We start from the raw sequence: 17,743 nt of genomic DNA, 5'->3' as shown, positions 1-17,743 counted from the left end.
CAGAAAGTAAAAAAGTGCCAGATCTTATAGGATTACTTCGGTAAAGGTTTCCAAAGAAAATTCTGCAAAAATTCATCATTTCTAGTAAAGGAAAGATGAGAAATGATTGAGTAATGTTGATGTCTGGCCTCTGCCTAAAACAGATATAAAATTTCAAGATAATATTACTCATTTGCTAATAAATAATGACATTGAAATAATTTTTTTTAATGACACGTGGACCTACAAAATTTAACAGTGAGAAATGTCCTTGGAGAGGACACTGAGCTGCAGGACTGTAGTGGGGGTGGGAGGGTAGGGACTGGAGCCTCCTGGGTCAGCAGAGCAGTCAAACGAGACACTTTGCCCCGTAGGTCTGGGTGAGTTTTCAAAGAAACACGTCAGTTTCACTAATCTAGAAGTTACTCCTAATGCAAAGTGATTTTTTACTATGACCAAAAATAATTGGCCTGATTTGCATAAAGCCACCTGCCACTGCAAATGATCTGAAATCAGTGAGCCGAGGGCAGCAAGGCTCAGGGGAGGGCAGAACCCCTAGAAAGGCAAAGAGCAATGTTCTCTTTTTTTTTCTTATGGAGTAAAATTAGACTTTATACTTGTGAATGACCTCAGAGACTCAAAAACACTACCCATAAGAAAAGCTGAAATTATTTTTACTCATTAAAAGAAAAAAAGAAAGAAAATACTAACTTGCCTTGGAGGCTCATGATCTAATTACTAGGACCTTTCAGCAATATGACTATGAAAGGCAATCTGTGGACTCCACAAATGAGAAAAAAAAAAAAAAAAAACGAGGAAAAATGGCAGAAAAGAGGTTGCGAGAGATGAAGCCGAGCTGGTCCCAGCAGCATTACACACATCTGTACCTCTTATTCTCAGGTTGGGCTGAATTATTTAGCTCCAATTAAATTTTTGTAAATGGACTCAATAAAACATCCCTATAAAGCATATTTGTAATAGGAAGGCTTCAGACAGATTGCAGAGCTGACTGTGAGACCTTCAACCACACACAAACAACAAGCAAGCAGGGTCAGATTTGAAATAAGCCTCACAACTGAATAAATAACCAGGTTTATAAAGCAATCTGCCAGGATAAAAGATTTCCCCTTGAAGAGCATGATGGAGAAAGATAAAAACAAGACTATGAATAAAGGAAATCAACTAAAAGGAGACACATTAGTGGGACCCATATTGGTAAAGTAGAGTACACTCCCTCCTCTGTCCTGAGAATATTCCAAGATTTGCTCTGATGAAAATACATTCCAAGGTGATCTAAAATATGTCTTTCCTAAAGAACCCTGGAGACTGTAATTCCTCTTTGAAGAGGAACATTTATCTTAGTTTTTCTTACTCTAAATCACTGCATACTACTTTGCAAGGCTCCAAGGGCATTCCTACAAATACGGAAAATAGAGTCAGTGCGACAGAGCTTTTAGGGAGAAATGTCACCATTACACATGTACTCACTTAGAATGGTGGAAAAATCGATCCTTAACATCCCAGCACAGAACGGAGGGTGAGTTTTTAAGGCTGCTTTTGTGCACAGTGACAGGATAACTGGTTAATGAAATAATTAAATTATATGTAAACCAATTACCCCACAGGGAGAAGGGGAAAATAAAACAGCATCTTTCTTTCTTTCTAAAACCTCAAGAGGATTGATTACCAGGATTGGAAGAAAGCCAACACTGGCAGTAACTCCAAGTGCTGAAGCAAACAGCCCTCCAATGAACAACATTTTCCTAAATAAGAGCACCACTAAGAACATTCAGGGAAAATCTTGATCTCGGTTAATAACTCAAACTCTTGATACCTAACTGTGTTTTCTGTCTGATCTGCCCAGGATCCTACAATGAGCTTAAGCCACCAGCATAGTATCCTTCCAATAAAGGTAGACCCCAGGAGACCACCTGGATGCAGCCCTGTTTTAGATCATTCTGAAGAGCTCCTCTCCTGGCTCACAGGACTCCAGTGTCCTACACCTGAGTGTGGCCACCTTCTTCCAACTGCCTGGACCATACTTTTTCAGCTGTGGCTCTGTGTAGTTGCCCTCAGTGTAGGGCTTCCACTCATCTCTTTCCAACTCTAATAGCCTGAGTAAGTCCTGCCTGAAGCCCTCTACCAGGGAAGGGACTCGAAATCTTTAATAGTATCCTGTAATTTACCCAAGTCAATTCAAAAATAGAAAACCATCTGAATTCACAGTAACACGCACACAACAATCAATAGAGCAGCAGAACCATTACTGTAATAACCTTCGATTGGAAGACAAAACTCCTTGGACATGAGCTAGTCTTTTTTAAGCATTCATCTTAGGACACAAAATGAGGAGCAGCAAAAGCAAAGACAAGCCAGGCTAGAACTTTGGAACATTGATGCATATTCCAGCGAGGGCCCTGTCAATCACTCTTCTCTGAGCGAGGAGATATAAAATAAGACAATTTGGTTTTTGACATTCTTACTTCTGGTGATTTAGCCTTCTTTGAACTAAGAAGGTTTTGAAGCTTAATCATGAGGATTGTGAATCAAAGAGTTCTCCAAGTCCCTAAAAAATTCTAACTAGGTCAGGATTATTTTCAAGGTCCACAGGATGGACAAATTCATTGTTTAAAAGAAACTGCTGGTAGATACACATATAGCTCACCTTAGAGTTTAAAGGGGAATGAGGAAGTAATAAAGTAGTTGTAAAAATGAAAAATGATAGATGACTCCAGAGGTCTATATGCATGTTGGTACACATATATGGGATATGCTATAGTTATGTTCTTAAAACAAAACAAAACAGAACAATTGTCTATGTCTTTCACTATTAATGTAAAGTGTTTTGTTTTAGTGGATCACTGACATACAGGATTTCATGCTATATTTTTCAGATGGAAAGTATAGTCAGAACTAAGTGGAAAAAAATGTGCAAGAGAAACCAGATTATCTTGGATAATTGTGTTATGGGTGCTTTTAATTTTTCTGTTAATCTGCATATTGTGATTTTTATAACAAACATTAATGAATAGAATATACATGACATTATTACATAAATATATAATCATTTACTTCAGGCTGAGAATAGGTCAACCTCCAGTGAAAAATATAAACACAAAAACTTGTGTGCACAACATCATTTGATACATGGAGGACCCTATGATGTAATACTAATACTGTCGCTATGCTACATGTGGGGGGAGAGGAGGGATCAAGGCACATGGGAAGTTGCCAAGGTAACTCTGTGTGTGTGTGGCAGGACTGGATGACAACTTCACCTTAAGGCCAAGGTTAGTGAGAGACAAGAGAGAGGCTCAACGGGGAAGGAGTACAGAATCCAGAATTAGTCAAAATAGATTACATGTACAACTCTACAAAGAACTATGCATGTAACAAACCATTTGCCTTTTGTGCTTTCTTGTCTGCAAGGTGAAGGAGCTTGATAATGTGACCAGTTTCATTCTATTATCTGCTAAGATCAGAAAGGAAGCCAGGCACGGTGGTGCACACCTGTAATCCCAGTGGCTGCGGAGGCTGAAGCAGGAGGATTGCAAGTTCAAAGCTAGCCTCAGCAAAGGTGACTTTGTGAGACCCGATCAAAATAGAGAGCCCTATACAAAATAGGGCTGAGGATGTGGCTCAGTGGTTGAATGCGCCTGAGTTCAATCCTCAGTAGCCCCACGCCCAACGAGAGAAAGAACAATCATAAAGAGAATTTCATACCATCCTCTTACACCAGTTATTTTCAAATAAGTAAAACTGTCATTTATGCACACACAAGTAATTTGTTATATTAATGACACAGTAAATGAAGTTACTTATTAATGACTATGCTACAAAAATCTAAAAAGACTTCTCCCTACCACACACTGCTGGTTGTTCACTCTACCTTCTAATGTTTCAAAAGGGAAATGCAGCAGCACAAGACTCCTGCACCTGGTGAGTGGCTCAGCTATCTAGACATCTCTGCACTAAACACCTGCGTTCATTAATATGTTGTCCCAGCAGCTTGCTGAGTGGTTATGCGAAGGAGACAGAGTGTGCGAAACAAAGGAGAGGAAAATGCTAGAAAGCAGCAGGAACCAAGTGTATGGATCAACCCTCAACATACGTCACCTCACTTGGGTGTTCAAATAATTTTGAGGGAAAGAAAGAGCATCATACAGATGAAGATAGCAAGAAAGAGACTACACATGGCAAGGGCCAAAATAACACCTGTCCCTCTCACAACAGAGCCATGCTTGCTAAGCACATAAACTAGAAGATGGTTCCTACATCCCCATAAGCATAGTCTAGGCTCCATGTTAAGACAGTATGGCTTAAATCTTCTGTATAACATCCTTTAAAAAATCATCTAGTGTGTTCCTACCACGTAGCAGTACTAACGTCAATGAAAGCAATTATGGTTTCCTGCATCCAACTATCGCTCTAGTGTCTATTCTCTGCAGCAAGAGCAGTCGTATTAAAGACTACACTGGATCACACTCTGTACATACTTGAATACTCTGATGGCTTCCCATCATGCTCAGAACACAACCCAGAATTAATACAAAGATTCTGTAGAATCTGACCTCCACCCTTACAGCATCAGCCTCATTGACTCTGCTCTGCACAAATGGAACACCTTGCAAGTCCAAAAACATACAAAGCCCATTCCCACCTAGTCAAGATTGCCAGATTAGGGAAAAGAAAAGAGAACAAGGAAACCTGATTAAATGTAAATCTCAGATGAGTATTTAATTCTAGTGTATGTCCCACATGTTTAAAAAAATGGTTGTTTACTTAAATTAACTGAATGCAAATGACACTAGGTATCCTACATTTTTACCTGGTAACCCCATACTTCAGGCCACCTGCATTTGCTGTTTCTCCTACCCAAAACATGCTTCCTTCCAGAGTGTTCCATGCCTTCCTTCCTCCATCTCCTCCATAAACTTCTCAGAGAAGTCTTCCTTGACTTTTACTTACCTGTTTTCTCTAAAGGCTTACCCTATATTTTTATCAGAGGACTTACCACTTGTGGAAATTACTGTATGCATTAATTTACTATTGTTGTTTGCTGCCCCCTGAGTGTGAGCTTCTGAGGGCAGGAACTTCATCTGACTACTCATCACATCCCCATCCCAACAGTGCCCATCACGGAGAGTACTCCATCAACATCCACTGAGTAACAAATGAACAAAGAGATGATGTGTGCAGTAAAGATACTCATGATAACATCCTCTTTTCACTCCGGTGCACTTGACCACTTTCATTTTATTAGATACTTTCAACACCACAGTAAGGCAAGGGGGTTTTCATTTTGACCTTTGTAAGGAGAAACGAGACTAAAAACTCAAGCAAAAGCTTAAAGCCATGCAGCTAGATGGCAGGATCCAGACAGGCAATCACCTTGTGTATTCTTCCATGTTAATCCCTCCTTATCTATAAGAGATGTGTTCCAAGATCTTCTATGCATAGTACCAAACTCCACATATGCTGTGTTTTCCTATATGTACATACCTCTGAGAGAGCTTAATTTATAAATAAAACATAGTAAAAAGTGAACAATACTAATAATAAAGTAGGAAAATTAAAACTGTGCTATAATAAAATTTATTTGAAACTGATGAACTGGCCAGGCACGGTGACGCATGCCTGTAATCCCAGTGTCTCTGGAGGCTGAGGCAGGAGAATCACAAGTTCAGAGTCAGCCTCATCAGTTTAGTAAGGCCTTAAGAAACTTAGTGAGACCCCATATCAAAATAAAAAATATAAAGGGCCGGGGATGTGGACAAGTGATAAAGCACCCCTGGGTTCAATCCCCAATACCAAAACAACAAAAGTAACAAATCCAAAAAGCAAAAAACCTGATGAACTGTTTTTCTTTTTTTTTTTTCCTGGAATTTTCCATTTAATACTGTAAGTCTACACTTAACTCTGGGTAACTGAAACTGCATGAAGCAAGACTGAAGGGGAGGGGGAACTTTTATAATACTGTATTGTTGCCCCTTCACAGGAATATTATAAACACAAAGCACAGAACTGGCTACATGCAGGAGAGAGTCAAGGGCTGCAGTGACCCCGGAGAGATCTGCTCAGGATGCAAGAAAGGAGCAGAACCCAAAGAGAAGCTGCAGTAAGTCTTCAATGTGCCACAAAACCAGTGGGATTCTAATGACATGATGACACAGAGTTCCCAGCATCCATCCCAAGTCACGGTAGGAGAAAAGTCAATTTTCCTTCACACAGGAGGGGTGGCAAATGAATTCCTCTGTAGCCAATCACACAAGTTACACATGCCGACACACTTCTCAGGGCACACTGGCAGACCTGGCCCCGTCTGGTATGCATCCACAAGAGCACATCCACAGCAAGGATCACCCAAGTTTAGGAGGCGGTCACCTTCTGGAGACCAAGGATGTAGTGCTTTGGTGTTCAGTGAGCAATTTTGCCTGCCGTGCAGAGATAGACAAACAATGTTGAGTGATAATGAGAAAAGACTGGCAAGAAAGCTGTGGCTTCTAATTGGCTCATTCCATTTTAATAGTCTAATTTGATCCCTCACAATCTCTCATAGATATATTAGAGAGCATTATAGTAAACTTGTTAATACTTGCTCTAAATGTCCCTGCTTCACGTTTCAACCCGAATGCCTTAGCAGATTTTAATGTCACGAATTTTACAGTGACTTTTTTTTTTCAAGATAAGAAGGTTATAGCTGAAAGAAGTTATTCACTCAGAATAACAACAACAGGCTATTGCCAATTTTTAAAAATATGCTTTGAATATAATCACTCATTCAATAAGCGTATGTCCAGCATCACTCTACAGAAGACAAAACAGAGATCTCTTAGGAGATTACTGTTCTTGTACTTGAAATTAATCTTGGAGGTTGATGATCCTCGGGGCCTTTGCACTTGCCATCTCTACTTCCTGTTAAAATACCTGTCAGATGTCTGCACTTGTTTCTCCCTCACCTCCTTCAAACACCATTTCCTCCCCTTCTACTAGGCCCTTATCTGAGCACTGTCCAAAATGACCCCATCAGTTCTCATGAGCATGTCTGGTATGTTTTGTTTTATTTTTCTCTATGGCACTTACAGTCTGAGAGATTATATTCTTTATGTTACTATCTCCTTTCATAAAGCATAATCTTAATGAGGAATGTTCATCGTTAATTTCCTTAGCACCCAGAAAATCCCAAGGGCAGAGAATGCCCCTTGTGGCCTGACTGTGCATTACTTCCCACAAAGATGAACAAGGGTCCTTAAGGAATGACTTGATTCCCAGGTCTGGCATCAACTGTGTAAGATGAACCTACAAGACCTTGTCAAACCGGGAAACAAGAAAACTATTAAGGGTTGGAGATGTATCTCAGTGCCAGAGTGTTTGCCTAGCATGTGCAAAGCCCTGGGTTCAGTCTGTAGTACTGCAAAAAATAAAGAGGGAAAGATATTTAAAAATACCAGGGTCATGCCAAAAGGATATAGAAGGCGATATGAATATGTTCCCACTGGCCAGTGCAGGGACAACTGACAATCAGCAAGAAAATAATTGCAATGGATCAAATTTATCAGATATGGTTCTTCAATTATTTTGTAATGAGAACACAACAAAAGCATATTAACAATCAAAAGAACCAAAAGTTCAAAAAGTGCTGGTCACCAGTGCAAGATGCTAGTAAAACAACTTAGAAATAAAGATTTTTTGCTGGACATGGTAGTGCACACTTGTAATCCCAGTGGCTCAGGAAGCTGAGGCAGGAGGATTACAAGTTCAAAGCCAGCCTCAGCAAATTAGTGAGGCCCTATCTCAAAAAAAAAAAAAAAAAAATTACAGAGGGCTGGGGATATGGCTCAGTGGTTTTGAGCCCCCAGGTTCAATCCCTGGTACCTGCTTTCTACCCAAAACAGTTTCTATATGAACAGTTTCTCAGAATGACCAAATAAGAGATGAGAAATCACATCATAGAAGTATTTCTAATGTATTAAGAAGGAACCCCAAGGCTGGGGGTGTAGGTCAGTGGTACAGCACTTGGCTACCATATCCTAAGAGTCTCTTTTAAAAACACATATTGAAATATTTACAGATGATAGGATGTTTGTGATTTGTTTCAAAATAATGGAGCAGAGGGAGGGAATAAATGAACTGAGACTGGCCATGAGCTGCCAACTGAAAGGACTGGCACAACTTATCTCTATTGTATATGTCTCAAATTTTTCAAATTAAAAAAATTTAAAACAACAGTTTAGCTGGGTGCACCAGCACACACCTGTAATCCCAGCAGCTTGGGAGACTGAGACAGGAGGATCACAAGTTCAAAGCCAGCTTCAGCAACTTAGCAAGATCCTGTCTCAAAATAAAAAAAGTAATACAAAGGGAAGTGGCTCAGTGGTTAAACTAGGTTCTATCCCCATAACCCCCACCCAAAAACAAATAAGCAAAACAAAAATTTTAAAAATAATTGTGGAGCATGCACTAGAAATGACAAGAGGCAATATTTACAAGTGTGTAAAAAACAAATTGAATATACTCTTTGAAGTTACTGCCAGTCACATGTATTTCAAGAAGCCAAGAAGCAGTAGTTTCAGGCTTGGAAAGACTTGCTTTTTCTTCTTCTTCTGATTTTTGGGAGGTGGAGGCCAGAAGTTGTCTAACTATAAATGCTGTGGTATCTGAAATCCACAGACAATCCAGGAGCATCATAGAGAACAACTTGGTAGAAGTTGGGGGACAGAGTGGAGAAATCAGGCAGACACAAACTGTAAACTCAGTGCTGTTTTTTCAAAAAAATCTTCATTTGCTAAGAACATCTTCAAACTCAGGTAATGAGAGCAATGAATACACACAGATGAAAAAGATACAAAAAAAAAAAAAAAAGCTGAACTGAGGAAACGGAAAGAACATGATCACAAATTTCTCACACCAGCTCTACTGCCAAGAAATCTTATCTGGCAGAGGGGAATTTCCCATTTCACACAGCTCACCATGTACGAGGCGTTTGTTGATATTCTCAGACAACAGCCTAGTGGTATTATTCCAGTACTTCCTGACCCATCCCCAAATATTAGGTTTCTCTCATTCAGGTTTGCTCCTGCCAACTAAACAGTCAATTCTTTCTCGTGGTCCACTTTGACAAATTAGTCTGTGAGACACCATTTCCCAAGTTATCTTTAACAGCCAACACAGCCCATAAATCCAAATCATTGTGCTGGTTATTAGGATTTCATTTCATGCTCGCATTCACAAACATTTAAGCTTTCAACCTTTCCTGTTGGGCATTAATCTTGGCATTAATCAAAGGATTAAGTATGCTGAATTTAAACTCAAGGTTAATAGCATGCTCAGCCAATATTAGTTTTACATATTGCCAAGGGAAAACAAAAAGAGGCAAAGACCTTTATGCATGTTGTTCATGAAATATAAGAAATGGATTGATGAGTAATTCATGGAATTGCTTCTTTTGTTCTATTATAAGGGACACACACACGTGTGCACACACATACACATGTGCACATGTACCAGTCTCAATTGGCATTTGAAGCAATAGTCTGTACACATCTAAAGATCTAGTAATCAATCAGTGGATAACTTCATTATTTCAGATTGACTACACTTGCTATGGCAATGCAAGTGACTAAAAAAATAACAAACAAATTAAGAATCCTAGAGAGGTGTGCTGCTTGCTAGTTTCTGAAACAATAATATGAAAAGAAAAATGTGTGGGTGTCAAATAGATCAGCAACATCCATCAATATAATATCCATAGGGGTGAAGAAATTCATGCTAAATTTTGTAAAAGCTGATAGCAATAAAAGGCTCCGCAGACAGCCAAGTTAATATACCTGAAACAATGACATTCAGAGTAATTATTTTATAGGGCCCTATCTCTATAACGGGAGTAGTTACATGGCTCACAAAAACAGATACAGAAAATGATCTGCCTGATGTTCTGGAAATACAAGGCTGCTTAATAAATCATTCATTCACTCCTATCACTTAGAACGGCTGACACTTGATTTTCATGAGTTATATCCTCAAGAGAAGGTAGTGAGGTCTCTTTTGTTTTGTGAGAGCAGTATCAAAATTATGGCATATTAGAAAATTAGCAATAAAAATTAATTAATTGAATCTAGCTAAATAGAGCCACATTTGAAACACAGGCAATTTAAGTAAAAAGGCTGAATGCAAAGTCAATTCCTATAAATTACATGCCTGAGTTTTCTTTGGGACCAAGGAGCAGCGAAGAGATGTCTGAGCTATCTGTGACTTGGGTTTCCATTAACCACCAGAACTGATGAGTGGTTTAAATGAGATTGGGTATTTGAGGTGTCCACCATACAGTGGGGGCTCAATGATGCTTCATTCTCTCTGCCACCCAGAGACCCCCAAAACAAGGGAAACTCTTCCACCCCAATGGTCCTGCCCATTCCAGGCCATACTGCAGTGTCAGACATATAACAAGCAGTCACAGGGATACTATAAGGGGTCAGTCATTCTGATGGCTTCACTTCCTACATGATTAACCAAAAATGATTTGTAGATCACACATAATGAGGGCAAAAGTAGAAGTTTCTAAATCTGTAATTCAGTGGGATCTGGCCACTGAGACAACCCTAAGAAGAAGGAATGAATGAAGGAAGAAAAGAATGCCACTTATTAAGACAGGGCTGGGGCTGGGGCTCAATAGTGGAGCACTAGGCTAGCATGAGCATGGCCCTGGGTTCGATCCTCAGCACCACATAAAAATAAAGAAAATGAAGGTATTGTGTCCAGCTACAACTAAAAAAAATAAATATTTAAAAAAAAACACAGTTCTGCACCTGATACTGCAATTCACCTGGTAACTGAAAAGATGAGACATTTTACTTTATTTCCTTGTGAGATCTGTCAAACTTCTAATGTTAAACATAGATAGAAAAAAGAATTGGCTCTTTCAATAGGATTACTAGAACAAAAGTCACTGGGGCATATGCTGATCAAGTTGAGAAGCCAAATAAGGATATCCCTCTAGATTATCTTATCACCTGCTAGAGAAATCTGGCATATGATATAGGAAATTATCAATCTTCAGGGTTCAATGAAGTAAGAAAACAAGGAGAAGAGAGAGGGGTTAGAGGAAATGGGGGAGAGACAGAAAAGGAAAAAATAAACCAAAATCAGACCAGCAAACCCCAACAACGACTTAGGTATTATCTAGGATTTAAAATACTAGATGGGGCCCATTACTAAGTAGAATTCTTCTTGACCTTCATCCTTGAAGTGAAACTTTCACTCTACCTGTTTGCTCAGACAAGTGTAACTGGAACACTAGCATTCTCTGCCTCCTGTATCTACAAGTGAGGGTTGCACAGTGGAAAGAAACCTGGACCTCTTGGCCATATTTACCTGCATTTATTCTCTGTAATGCGGAGCTGCAGGGGATGAGAAATGTTGGGGATTTGTCTGTCCCAGGGAAACACTGGAGCAGTGATCAGTGAGTTTGAAGAGGAGAATCCCCATCTTCTTGGCCATGCCTATTCAAAGTGGAGTTATCACTTCATTGGAAGTGGAAAGAAGTGAGTTTATGGTTCAAATGTAAAGATATGGGCTTGGGAGTCTAATATGTTCTTATGAAAATATAATCAATATATTTTTTAAATAAAAAAAAAAATACTAGATGGGAATTAATTGAAGGAATTAATTGGCTTTGGAAACCATCTCTGCCAATTTCACATTAATAATTATAGTGGGTATACTGACTCCATATACACCAGTTCCCAATTCAAATGCAAACACAAGCATCATATCCAGAGATAAGCAGACAAGGGGAAATGTGCTTTCCATTAAAAAAAATAAGTGAGGTAAAGGGCATGCTAATTAGCTTGATTTGGTCTTTTACAATATATGTGTGTATCAAAACATTGTGTTGCACAAACTTAGACAATTTCTATTTTTCAATTTAAAAAAAGCACAAAGGGAACAGTTGAATTTCTAAATTACCAGAAGTCAAAGGATCTAAAGTTAAATCAGATTTGGTGAGCGAGAACCATAAATTGATTTTAATTCTAAAATGGAACCAAAAGCCCACTTATAACGCCCAAGGCTAAGTGACAGTCCACAACTATCTTCAAATAATAATGACATTGAAAACCATAAATGTATCAGTTATGTTGATTGCCTTTCTTCCATTTCTAGGCTCTGCTCTAAGTACTTTCTCATAGAAACGGGAATCCTCACAATACACTCAAGGTAAGGGCCTTCAAAACCAAACAAAAATTAAAACTAATAGTTACTAAAGGAAGAACCCCAGGCACAAAGAAGTTGAGTCACTTTCACAAAATCACAAAACATAGAAAACAGAAAAAATAGAAGCTGAAGTTCAGTTATGAGGCTCTAAGGCAGTAAGTAATCCTATTGAAGTGACGACCATCACAGTGAAACTTTTCAACTCTTGTAAGGTAACTTGATGATGCTTTGATTAAAAAAAAATTTTTTTAAAAGTCCTGGTTCAGGGTTATTTTTAGAATAAAACTTTAAAAAAGAGGTTCCTAGCACTCTCCCAAGAGAAACCATCTCTATCCTTCCTGGAACATTCTTCCTCTCCCATCTGACTCTTAGGATGAGCACACAGCATGATGGAAAGAAATTGAGTTCTCAGTAGTTGACAATAGATGATTATGACAGATGTTCAATAAGTGCTCACTTAGAATTTGTCTGAACGAAAGGGAAAACCTGATCATCTGCAGAAAAGAGTGATTAAGTAATGAATTCCCATTCCACACCTTGTGACTAAAAGAATCAGGTCCTGAAAGGAAACACTCTGTCTCCAGAGTAAGTACAGATGACCCACGCAGAGCCCAGTCTGTCCAGCAGTCCCTTCAGAACCTTGCTTTTCTTTCCTTTCAGCTCCATCCTTCCTCCACTGGGAAAGGGAACTGGGCAGTGGTCTCAAAGGAAGGGAACAGGTCATGAATGATTGCAGTCCCTTTCTAGCAGGTGGGGTTCCCCCCCCCCACTTTGGTACTGTGGATTGAACCTAGGGGCACTAAACCACTGAGCCACAACCCCAGACCTTTTTATTTTTTTATGAGACAGGGTCTCCTAGGGCCTCCCTAAGTTGTTGAAGCTGGCTTTGAACATATGATCTTCCTGCCTCAGCCTCCTGAATTGCTGGGATTACAGGAATGTACCACTGCACCTGGCTTTTCAGTGGTCTTTACTGCACCCCGACACCTTCCCAGCTCCTGCCTCAGAGATGGAGAGGAAGCTGACATGGGAATGTAAAATCTTCTATTCTGTCCTCAGTCCTCTCCTTCTTAGGAAGGTGTGAAATTGGCTCAGTTTGTCAATCATAGTGCACAGTTGGATTCTGGCTATATTCTATCACAGGGAAAGGGGAAGAAAACTTGAAAATTAAAGTGAATGAGAAGTCTCTCCCTTGGGGCAGGAAAGGTACTTCTAATTGACTTCTCACTGGAGTGAAGGTTCATTTGTAGGCCCAAGCCTTACCCCCCTACAGAAGGAAATGAGAACGTAGGCCACAGGCCACCCAAGTCACAAATAAGAAACACACAGAGATAACCAGTAGTCCGGCCCCTGGCATATGCCTATAATCCCAGCAACTCAGGAAGCTGAGGCAGGGGGATTGCAACTTAGCAACACCCTGTCTCAACAATGAAAAAAGGGGTAGATGTGGGCCTGGGGATGTAGCTCAGTGGTAGAGGTTCAGTCCCCAGTAAAATAAAAACATAAAAATAAAAATGTATTTGCTAGCAGCCTGCTAATGAGACACACCACAAGCCCAACTCTTGAAGTTTGAAGTTTTAATTTCCAAGAGGTTTTAAACTCATTTATTCTGAGGTTCTCATGATGGCCACAGAGTGACCATTGAACAACTTGTCAAAAAAATAAAAAATAAAAAAAAGTCTGTGGGACTGGAAGTATAGCTCAGTGGTACATCATATGAGAAGCCCTGGGTTCAATCCTCCGCACTATGCCAAAAAAAAAAAAAGTCTGATTTGAATGTACTAAAGAAAGAGGGAATGATCTAAAAAAAAGAGACAAACTCCATAGAATGCAGGGATACATGCTGGCATGCTGGTTACCAGTAATGATCTGACTTCTGTAATCAAAAGAGGACTGCCCCTGTCACCTTATGAAACAGAAAAGAGAGGCACCTGAATCCCACTAACAGACCCAAGTGGTGGGAATATGAGGTTAAGGGGTCATTCTATGAGCTGGTCCTACCAAGCTGACCTTCATATGCAGGAGAAATGTGGATCCAAAATGCCCATAAGAAGAACAGAAGTTACTCTGAAGGGGGGACTTTTGTGACCCTTACACAGACCAGGTTTCAGAAGTCAGGGAGAGGCCTGGGGTTGTGGCTCAGAGGTAGAGCACTCACCTAGCACGAGTGAGGCCCTGGGTTCAATCCTCAGCACCACATAAAAATAAATAAAGATATTGTGTCCAACTACAACTAAAAAATAAATATTAAAAGAAAAGAAGTCAGGGAGATATATCTAGAGGACCCAATTAGAACTGTGACCAGCATGGGCCAAAATGACCTCACATTGCCCTGGACCTTTACCATGCACAGTGAGGACTTAGAAGACTGATATGATTCTGTTGTCAGTCAGAAGTCAAGAGGATAGACAAGGGTGGGACTCTCTGGAAACTCTCCTTGGACCCTCAATGAAACTAGAGGAAAGGAGGGGCATTTTGTTTGTCTCCTCTCTGAGAGGACACACTCTCTGCTTGAGGGTGTCCCCTTTTCCTATCCCTTCAATGAAAGTATGCCTAGTACTCTCGAGAGACATCTCTGAAATCTTTCTGATGTGATTGAAAGAGCCAGCAAGAAAGGACCACTCTAGTGGCCTCAGCTCTACAGTGGGAACTTGCCCTGTAACATCACCACGAAAAACTATGGCAAACACATTTAATTTAGCTTCAAAACTGGAGTCATTTTCCATGGAGCACCAGGGAGCTGTTGATGTTGGCTAAATGGCAATATCAACAGCACACACAAATAGGATAGGAGGAAAAAGAAATGGCAGCAGAAAGCCCACTGAGCTGCATCCTCTGAAACTGGTCTGCACCTGTTTCATCAGCCCTGAGGGCTGGCCTGGCCATCAGTGGGAGAAGGAGAAAGAGCAGGGTTTGGTTCCCTAGAGGTTCTTCCCCTTCAGCTCCTTCTGGATAGACCTTAACACCTCTCCACTCCTTGACTTTCCTCAAGGTGAAATGAAGATCACTGAAGCCTACAGCAAAACCTGTGTGGTCTGGAAAATGCTCTGCAATCCTTATTTAAAACAAAAAAACAAAAAGCTGCTATTTAAATTCAAGGGTGCAATAACAGAAGTAAGAGAAGGCAAAAGTAACTAATTCAACCTTTAAGAAAAGGGCTAACTCTGGCCACATGACAAGAAGCTCAGTATCACTAAAAAAAAGGAAATGCAAACCAAAACCACAATGAGTTACCCCTCACATCCATAAAGATGGCTGCTATCAAAAACACAGAAGGTACCAAGTATTGGTGAAGATGTGGAGAATCTGGAACCCTTGTTCTTGGTGGCAATGTAAAATGGTATAACTGTCAACAGAAAACAGTACAGAGGTGCTCAAGAAATGAAAAAATAAAATTATTGAATGATCCTGTAATTCCACTTCTGGGTATATACTTTCCAAAGAACTGAAAGCCAGGTATTCAAGAGAAAATTATACACCCAGGCTCAAAGCAGCATTATTCACAAAAGCCAAAGGGAGAAGCAACCCAAGCGTTCAAGGATAGGTGAATAAATAAGCAAATGGTAGTATATACACACAGTATATAATGGAAAGAAACTCTAACACATACTACAACTTGAAGATTAGTGAAGTGAGCCAGATGCAAAATGCCAAATTATACGATTTTGTTTTTAGAGGGTAACTAGAATAGTCAAGTTCAAAGAGACAGAAAGTAGAATGATGGCTGCTAGGCGCTAGGGGACAGAGGTGTGGAATTAGTGCTAACTAGGTACAGAGTTTCAGTTGTGCAAGATGAAAATGATTCTGGAGATGGGTGGTGTTGATGTTTGCACAACAGTGTAAAAGTACTCAATGCCACTGAATTGGTCTTAAACATTGTTCAGATGGTAAATCATAGGAAAAATTGAAGGAAAAAAGTGAACAGCTAACTCAAGCCTGTTTTTCTACTAAGGAAAAAAAAAATCTTTGAGAGGTGGGGAGAATAATGACAAAGAGACCATAGGTCCTCCATATAAAAACAACACCATGCATCTTGAAACTTTTCAAATTCCAGGCTCAACCACAAAACAGTTTAACCACACACATGCACCTCCAGGAGCTACAGGAAGCTAGTTACTTACCTCACTGAGGTAAATAAAAAAAGAGCAGGTGGACCCATCCACTCCATAGTCTGCGTAGCAGGGATCTGAGCGCCACATATCTTTCATCCACTGAAATGACAAGAACACACATGAACACCTTTCAGCTCTCCATTCCTTGGGCTCCTACCCATCTGCTGAGAGAAGGAGGGGTATAAAGGGTGATAACAGGGTGAATGGTTCAAACCATAGCTTAACAACAGAGCAAGGGGGCTGCTGAGCCAAGATGACCAGATGTTCAACAACTGGAGCACCCACAGGAAGACACTGGCTTCAGCTAGGCCACAGCTGGGGCAATTAGTGTAGAGTGAGGCCAGGAGAGGCCATGCCTAGCAGAGTTTTATCAAGGCCAAGTTCACATCTTCTGGAAACTAGGGTTTCACCAGTGCCTGAAACACAGAGTTTGTGCAGGTGGGCCTGAGTGCAATTTGGGCATCGGGGAAGCACCTGCTCCAAAGGAGACCAGCAAGTGCTTGACAGGTTGGTCTCACAGTCATAACTGCAGACCTAAACTGAAACTTCTCCCTGAAAGCTACTGGGCAGGCTATACAATTTTCTTTTTAACTATAGACTTCATGTTTTAGAGCAGTTTTAGGTTCACAGCAAAAGTGAGTGGATGGTACAGAGCTTCTATGCACCCTTCTCCCCAACACACCACTCCCATCAATATCCTACATCAGAGTGTTACATTTGCTATAATCAGTGACCTACATGAACACATCAATATCAACTCAAGACCACCATCCACATTAGGCTTCACCTTTGGTGTTGTACATTCCATAGCTTTAGATAAATGTATTATAGCATGCATCCACCGTGAAATTATCAACGGGATAGTTCATTGCCTAAATAATCCCTTCTGCTTTACCTCATGTCTCCCACCCCGCAACCCCCTGGCACTAATCTCTTCACTGTCGCTATGGATTTTTAAAAAAATGTAACATTGGGCTGGGGCTGCAGGTTGGTGTTAGAGAATGTGCTTAGCATACATGAGGCATGGGTTGATCCCCAGCACCAAAAAATAAAAAATGATAACTCTGAAAGAGTGGCCAAGTATCTCTGGGTACTCACCACAAATGCAAATGTGGCACCAAAACTGCAGCCTGGATTAAATGATCAGGAGCCTTGGACTAATGCAGCAGCGGAGTGGGGGTAGGGGGCAGGTGGACACTAAGTAACCCTCACAGGAGCACCCACCCACTAGAGGCTGGGAAAGAAAGCAGTGTTATGGCAGGCACCCAAAGCAGTCCAGGCTCTTCCAGTGTGACCATGGAGGGTCAATGTTGACTAACTCCATTAGGTTGGCATAAGCAGAGAAGGGTCATGATGGCCACAATGCAACGCTGAAGGATGGAGGCACCCCTTAAATAACTCACTTCCAGGGCTCACTCACTCATTTGTATCTATGGGGGGGG

General features: G+C 40.5%; 1 protein-coding gene across 7 annotated transcripts in view; it reads right to left on the bottom strand.

Moving 5' to 3' along the window:
* Mgat5 (alpha-1,6-mannosylglycoprotein 6-beta-N-acetylglucosaminyltransferase) overlaps positions 1 to 17,743 on the bottom strand; it is a 319,720-nt gene that overhangs the window by 133,865 nt on the left and 168,112 nt on the right. For all 7 annotated transcript variants that reach the window (XM_015501729.2, XM_048810438.1, XM_048810437.1 and 4 more), the window contains one exon: positions 16,311 to 16,400. In XM_015501729.2, the coding sequence (XP_015357215.1) occupies positions 16,311 to 16,400 (90 nt within the window). The remainder of the gene's footprint in view (positions 1 to 16,310; positions 16,401 to 17,743) is intronic.

Source organism: Marmota marmota, unplaced genomic scaffold, assembly GCF_001458135.2.
Source record: "Marmota marmota marmota unplaced genomic scaffold, marMar, whole genome shotgun sequence".
Taxonomy (NCBI): Eukaryota; Metazoa; Chordata; class Mammalia; order Rodentia; family Sciuridae; genus Marmota; species Marmota marmota.
This window is presented reverse-complemented; position numbering and strand designations above follow the sequence as displayed.